The sequence below is a fragment of the Oncorhynchus clarkii genome, chromosome 33, assembly GCF_045791955.1.
Source record: "Oncorhynchus clarkii lewisi isolate Uvic-CL-2024 chromosome 33, UVic_Ocla_1.0, whole genome shotgun sequence".
NCBI classification, from domain to species: Eukaryota; Metazoa; Chordata; class Actinopteri; order Salmoniformes; family Salmonidae; genus Oncorhynchus; species Oncorhynchus clarkii.
This window is the reverse complement of record NC_092179.1, coordinates 10,470,869-10,478,904: the sequence shown is the minus strand read 5'-3', so window position 1 is coordinate 10,478,904 and position 8,036 is coordinate 10,470,869. Positions and strand designations below refer to the sequence as shown.

The 8,036-nt window shown below is 45.8% G+C and overlaps 1 protein-coding gene across 1 annotated transcript; it reads left to right on the top strand.

Annotated features, from left to right (window-relative positions):
• The first annotated feature begins 2,766 nt into the window (after positions 1-2,766).
• Positions 2,767-6,389, top strand: LOC139393166 (suppressor APC domain-containing protein 1-like). The gene is made up of 4 exons (XM_071141565.1): positions 2,767-2,917; positions 3,861-4,028; positions 5,767-5,931; positions 6,113-6,389. Exons 1-4 carry the CDS (start codon positions 2,816-2,818, stop codon positions 6,206-6,208), a joined length of 531 nt encoding a protein of 176 aa, XP_070997666.1. The 5' UTR covers positions 2,767-2,815; the 3' UTR covers positions 6,209-6,389.
• Positions 6,390-8,036: the final 1,647 nt, after the last annotated feature.

Genomic DNA, 8,036 nt, shown 5'->3' with positions numbered 1-8,036 from the left:
TGAGTTAGCCTGTTCACACATTCCCTTGCTGTAGTTATGGAACTTCCAATCTCTCTACTCATCATTTAAACGACGCTAAGAGGATATTTAGATTGATGTGGTTTTAGTACATCACCGGGGCCAAGCTTCCTGCCATCCAGGACCTCTATACCAGGTGGTGCCAGAGCAAGGCCCTAAAAATGGTCAAAGACTCCAGCCACCCAAGTCATAAACTGTTCTCTCTGCTACCGCACCGCAACTGGTGCCGGAGCACCAAGTCTAGTTCCAAGAGGCTTCAAAACAGCTTCTACCCCCAAGCCATTAGACTCCTGAACAGCTAATCAAATGGCTACCCTGACTACTTGCATTGTCCCCCCCCCCTTCTACACTGCTGCTCCTCTCTGTTATTATCTAAGCATGGCCACTTTAATAACTCTACCTACATGTACATAATTACCTCAATTACTTTGACACCAATGCACACTGACACATTGACTCTGATTCTCTCCCGGGAGGTTCCTTACATCTTCCTCTGCCGGCTCGGGAGCTGAGCCTATGCAGCTGGGAGGTATCCGCATCTCGACTAAGGAGAGGGAACGGAGAATCACCAACCGCCTCTGTCTCTATTGCGGTTCTGCTGGTCATTTTGTCACTTCATGTCCAGTAAAAGCCAGAGCTCATCAGTAAGCGGAGGGCTACTGGTGAGCGCTACTACTCCTGTCTCTCCTTCAAGATCCTGCACTACCTTGTCGGTCCATCTACGCTGGACCGGTTCGTCAGCTTCCTGCAGTGCCTTAATAGACTCTGGGGCGGAGGGCTGTTTTATGGACGAGACCTGGGCTCGGGAACATGACATTCCTCTCAGACAGTTAAGGGAGTCCACGGCCTTGTTCGCTCTGGATGGTAGTCCTCTCCCCAGGATTCAGCGTGAGACGCTACCTTTAACCCTCACTGTTTCTGGTAATCATAGCGAAACCATTTCTTTTTTGATTTTTCGTTCACCTTTTACACCTGTTGTTTTGGGCCATCCCTGGCTAGTTTGTCATAATCCTTCCATTAATTGGTCTAGTAATTCTATCCTCTCCTGGAACGTCTCTTGTCATGTGAAATGGTACCCCCAGTCTCTCTTCCGGCTTTCACCCCCAGTCTAACGGTCAAGCAGAACGGGCCAATCAGACTATTGGTCGCATCTTACGCAGTCTTTCTTTTCGCAACCCTGCGTCTTGGTCAGAACAGCTCCCCTGGGCAGAATACGCCCACAACTCGCTTCCTTCGTCTGCGACCGGGCTATCTCCTTTTCAGAGTAGCCTCGGGTACCAGCCTCCGCTGTTCTCATCTCAGTTCGCCGAGTCCACTCAGGCTTTTGTCCAACGTTGCGAGCGCACCCAGGTCTGCACTTTGCCGTTATAGGACGCAGACTGTGAGGGCTGTATATAGCCCCGCTATTGTTATTTACTGCTGCTCTTTAATTATTTGTTATTCTTATCTCTTACTTTTTTAGCGATGTTCTTAAAACTGCATTGTTGGTTAAGGGCTTGTAAGTAAGCATTTCACTGTAAGGTGTTGTATTGTTGAATTCGGCGCATGATTTTACAGTAGGCTACATTGTCTTGACCCTTGAAAAAATGTAATGGGGCCAAACTGCTCTCTGTGCTATGGTCACATTTTGACCAGGGTTACATTTTGACCAGGGTTACATTTTGCCATGGGCATCTGCAGCAAATCCCCAAGGTAATCATTGGTTTTCTTCTCTATGTCAGTGACAGAGTGTTGCGTGCCGTGTCAATTTGCCATTTCAACCAGGCTTACCAGACTCTCAAAAACAAATTGACACATTAAAAGCATAACCAGTTACACTAGTATAATGGTGTACACTCTTAGAAAGAAACTGCTATCTAGAACATAAAAGGGTTCTTTGGCTGTTCGTATAGGAGAACCCTTTGAAGAACCCTTTAGGTTCCAAGTAGAACCATTTTGGGTTCCATGTAGAACCCTTTCCACAGAGGGTTCTACATGAAACCCAAAATGGTTCTACACGGAACCAAGAAAGGTCATCCTATAGGGACAGCCAGAGCCCCTTTGTCACCCTTTTTGTCTAGGAGTGTAGAGTCATGTAAGCCTGAGGCTTGTTGTCAGTCTCGTTTGACAGCAGGCAATGACCTAAGCGTACTGTACACACCTGTACACTCCTTTATGGTACTTTGCATTGCATGATCTCTATGCTCAGTTGAAGTCACATTCCATAACATGTTGGAACAGAACGGACCTGAAACTGTTTGCCTGAAACCAGGGATACACCCGTTCAGTCTGCACTCCTCTGTTTCAATAGGGAATGTTTTTGATGTAGTGTGTAGAACAGGGGAACAGAGGCTGCTGTCTCCATGCCTGTGTCCCCCCCCCCCCCCCCCCCCCCAGTCAAAAAATACGTCAGCCTCACTTTTCCAATTCCTGTTTTCTGTTTTCTGTCGCTGCTGTCTTTTTTTCCATTGCCTTGTTCAGTCCCCTCTACTGGATCTGTCAATAAGCCAGTCATGACAATGACACATGGAATTTTCCATTACCTTTCCCCAGGGCACTGTGGAGTTCACTACCCATGCCTCTTTCCACTCCTGTTCACACCATCTCTCTCTCGGATTCTCTCCCTCTCTATTTGTTCCTGTCCTGTTCAGACGAAGCCTGCTGTGTTCCCTAGCTGGCTGTGCTGCTGTTAAGGGAGGAGTAGAGCTGTGTAGGATTGAGTAGGACAGCATATGACCGCGTAGAACAGTCTAGGGCTGTGTGTAGGGCAGTGTAGGGCACGAGGGCTGTGTTGGGCTGGCAGAGGCAGGGCTCTCCCATGGCCTGCCCGCAGTGCCCGGTCCCTGGGTCCTACACCTCGGTTATCGTCCCTCTCCGGAGCAGCCTCTATAGCCTTGACGCCCTACGCTTCTACCTATGGGTGAGACCTGTGTGTGGGTTAGATCTGTGTGTGGGTTAGATCTGTGTGTGGGTTAGATCTGTGTGTGTGTGTGTGTGTGTGTGTGTGTGTGTGTGTGTGTGTGTGTGTGTGTGTGTGTGTGTGTGTGTGTGTGTGTGTGTGTGTGTGTGTGTGTGTGTGTGTGTGTGTGTGTGTGTGTGTGTGTGTGTGTGTGTGTGTGTGTGTGTGTGTGTGTGTGTGTGTGTGTGTGTGTGTGTGTGTGTGTGTGTGCGTGCGACAGACGTGCACAACGTGTCTCTGTCTAACTGACTGACTTAGCAATTGTACGGTACAGTACATTCTGCATATTACCAAAGTGAGTGTATCGAGACAGGAATGGCGTTGTGTGCATTTCACATGGCCTTATTTTACATAAGATTATGTAGGGAACTGCAGTTGTGATTATAGATATTCAGTGTCTGTTCAACATGAAACGAGAGAGGGAGTTACAATGAGATAATCACTTCCAAACGTTGTAAACACAAGCTATTGTATCGAGTTTGTATTGGGTGACAACATATTAGCCCCCAGCTTCCATCTGAAGCTTCTTTTGCACACAGAAGCCTACATAATTACATTTTGCCATTGCTTAAAATGACTCTATTCACTCCTTGTTTCTATGAGGTAGTTCTAGTTTCATGGATACAGGTCCATGTTTTGTCTTCTACGGCAGAGCAGCATGACTCCACAGCAACAGCCACCCCGATGACAAATTTCCACATGTTTAGTCCAGCTTCTCACAGCTTCCTGGCAAAAGCCTAAAATAGTATTACAGTCGCACAGTAGTAGGCTACTCATCTACACTCTATTTCCATGTCCAACAGAACATACTTGTAGCCGCACCAACTTCCCTTTCCAACACAAAATCTCCTAAATGGAAAATTGAATTTGAATGCTGCCTAAATTTCACTTCTTGTTCTCTCAGATAAAGAGGCTGAAGGACTTGGAAAGGGAGAAGGACTCCCTGTGGGCCGGGCTGCAGGTTCTGGAGCAAGCCCGGCCCTGGTACCGACGCATACTGGAGGACAACAGAGCCAGGCAGGCTAACGTGTGCACCAGGGCTGGGGCTAGGGCAAAGGAGTGGGGAGGAGAGGTGTGGGGAGGAGCGGTGAGTTACTACAGCGAGATGGAGACTGTTTTACACAGATAGACATACAGTGCCTTGCGAAAGTATTCGGCCCCCTTGAACTTTGCGACCTTTTGCCACATTTCAAGCTTCAAACATAAAGATATAAAACTGTATGTTTTTGTGAAGAATCAACAACAAGTGGGACACAATCATGAAGTGGAACGACATTTATTGGATATTTCAAACTTTTTTAACAAATCAAAAACTGAAAAATTGGGTGTGCAAAATTATTCAGCCCCTTTACTTTCAGTGCAGCAAACTCTCTCCAGAAGTTCAGTGAGGATCTCTGAATGATCCAATGTTGACCTAAATGACTAATGATGATAAATACAATCCACCTGTGTGTAATCAAGTCTCCGTATAAATGCACCTGCACTGTGATGGTCTCAGAAGTCCGTCAAAAGCGCAGAGAGCATCATGAAGAACAAGGAACACACCAGGCAGGTCCGAGATACTGTTGTGAAGAAGTTTAAAGCCGGATTTGGATACAAAAAGATTTCCCAAGCTTTAAACATCCCAAGGAGCACTGTGCAAGCGATAATATTGAAATGGAAGGAGTATCAGACCACTGCAAATCTACCAAGACCTGGCCGTCCCTCTAAACTTTCAGCTCATACAAGGAGAAGACTGATCAGAGATGCAGCCAAGAGGCCCATGATCACTCTGGATGAACTGCAGAGATCTACAGCTGAGGTGGGAGACTGTCCATAGGACAGAGTCCACAACAATCAACAATCAGTCGTATATATTTAACTTTTTGGCAACAATGCAAAACGTTATGTTTGGCGTAAAAGCAACACAGCTGAACACACCATCCCCACTGTCAAACATGGTGGTGGCAGCATCATGGTTTGGGCCTGCTTTTCTTCAGCAGGGACAGGGAAGATGGTTAAAATTGATGGGAAGATGGATGGAGCCAAATACAGGACCATTCTGGAAGAAAACCTGATGGAGTCTGCAAAAGACCTGAGACTGGGACGAAGATTTGTCTTCCAACAAGACAATGATCCAAAACATAAAGCAAAATCTACAATGGAATGGTTCAAAAATAAACATATCCAGGTGTTAGAATGGCCAAGTCAAAGTCCAGACCTGAATCCAATCGAGAATCTGTGGAAAGAACTGAAAACTGCTGTTCACAAATGCTCTCCATCCAACCTCACTGAGCTCGAGCTGTTTTGCAAGGAGGAATGGGAAAAAATGTCAGTATCTCGATGTGCAAAACTGACAGAGACATACCCCAAGCGACTTACAGCTGTAATCGCAGCAAAAGGTGACGCTACAAAGTATTAACTTAAGGGGGCTGAATAATTTTGCACGCCCAATTTTTCAGCTTTTGATTTGTTAAAAAAGTTTGAAATATCCAATAAATGTCGTTCCACTTCATGATTGTGTCCCACTTGTTGTTGATTCTTCACAAAAAAATACAGTTTTATATCTTTATGTTTGAAGCCTGAAATGTGGCAAAAGGTCGCAAAGTTCAAGGGGGCCGAATACTTTCGCAAGGCACTGTAGATACAGAACTTGGCAAAATTGTTCTCCATGTTGGCACCAACAGTAAAAATGAGTAGTCTAACTAGACTTTGATCTAGGAATTGTATGCCTTGGCAAGCTGAGCTATGTCTATGACTTTACAAGCGTGCAAACGTCGTTAAACCATCCTGTTGATATTAAACATCTCACCTCTCAACACTCTGTACAGGGGGCGTCATCGTGCCTCCTGAGGTCTCAGATCCAGAGGATGAATGGATCTCTGGGTAGTCTGATGAGTATGCCCAACGTAATCAGCTGTCCCTCCTCTCCAAAGAGGAACGGGGTGGAAGTATCAGACAGTGAGCTACGGTGGCAGAACACGGTGCTGGTACAGGTGAGAGAGAACCCCTTCAGTATCTTTATCCTTGATCTCCAACCCTGGTCTTGGAGAGCTAACGGGTGTGCTGGCTTGTTTATTTCACAGCCTACCACTAAAGCATCCTCCTTCAGTTCTTTTGATTCATGTTGGTTGGTAGGTGGAGGAGGCCATTTTTCAAATGTTTTTATTTTGGCAGGAGGTGAGTGAGAAGAATGTTAAAATCTCCCTGTTGGAGCGGGAGAGAGACAGCCTTTTGCAAGAGCTGAGTCTGCGTCTGGGTGTAGAAGTGTAGTGGCCATCCTGACTGAGTTGTTTGTACACTGCTATCAAGCCCATTTCACTGCTATCGCACATGGACACACACGTGACTAAGCACTGCCTCATAACTCTTCGACTAAAGTTCTTCAATGTCATGATTTCATTGTCTCTCACCACTGTAAATATGTTTGAAAAATAATCATTCAATATACTGTATGTACAAAGACTATGAGTGTGTTATTGTCTCTTTGTCTTGTTCAGTCCTGTGGAATGGTTTGCTGAATAACCAGACTGACATGTAGGATCATCCCCTCAGGCTCGGGTCCTCACCTTCCAAACTGATATGCAAATGCCAAGTGGTCTTAGCCTAATTATGTAGGTCTGTCTATTGGACATGTACCACCTATGAAACACGGAGCAAAACCAAATATCCCCAGAAGGGGGCAGTAGACCCTCAGCTATGCATATGCTGCAGTTCAAAATCTACAATCAAAACAAGCAGAGAGACAAACTATAATATTTGAATGATTGTCCAGTTATATGATTAAAAACAAAATGAGATTGAAAAGGCCATCTGTATCTCCAAGAACACTGCAATCTGATACACTAACTGCGATCTGATACACCAGATTTGTCTCTGAGCAGTAGCCAGTAGCCAGTACCCAGCCAGCACCCTGTACCCTCCCTCCTCTCTGTCTCCGTTCATCACAGTTCACATTTCCGCCACAAGCCTGTGAGGTTTCTGTCGATACACGTTACCGCTCCTCCGCTGGTGGTCCCGCACTGATGTTGCCTCAGCTGATAAGACTTATCTAGCCTCTCTATCACTGACACATGTCTGGCTCACACACACACACACACACACACACACACACACACACACACACACACACACACACACACACACACACACACCTCATGGGGATAAACACACTTAGGCAGCCATGCCCTGCAGTCCATCTATTTGCACAAACACTAACAGACTAAATATCATTCCCCTTCTGGCTTTTATGGGCTATCATGAACAGGAGCTTTGGGAATGTTGCTTTGGGAATACTAGTGCAGTCTACTATTTGGCAGCAGCCTTATTTATCTAACATTTTAGTACTTCCTTATGTTTTCTTCCTACTCCTAGATGTGGACCAATAATCTTGTTGTGGGTGATCTTCATCAAATAGAGAGAATGGCGGTGTCATTGTCCCCCAGAGAGTGTTTATCCTGCACCGATACCGGCCCAGTGTCTCTGCTCATTTTTTTGGGCCCAGAGAAGTCATGTTACAGTTGTTTGTCTGTGTTTGGAATTATACATATCCCACTAAAGATTTATAGTTCTCCCGCAAAGAGAGCGAGAGAAGCATGGCACCGGGACGGACATACCCACGCACTGCACGTTTACCAAGGTATGTGCTATCGTTGGCCAAAGCTTTCAGATTACTCCGACCGCCTGAAACTCACATTTGAAAAGCACCTATTGGACTGAGAGAGGAGGCTTTGCTCAGTCAGCTAGGCCAAGGAAAGTTGAATGCTGCTGAATTGTCACACCAACACATCAAATACAGTATGTTGCACCAAAGGTGTACATTTCTTTGGCCAAACAATACTGATAGAATCTGCTTTGCATTGGAATACAACCACATCCAAACCTTTTGTAACGACAAGAAAACAATTAATTGCACGTCTCTGAGCAACCAAGGAATGTGTTTGACTGTGATTAAAATCTCTGTGGGAAAAAGAAAACATCCGTTACGGAACGTGCTTTCATATGAGTAGCTCCTGTTCCCTCTCGACAGGCTGCCACTGAGCCAGCAAGGCCCTGGGTACCAGCACTCTGCTAATTATTGGTTCTAATTCACACTGCAGAG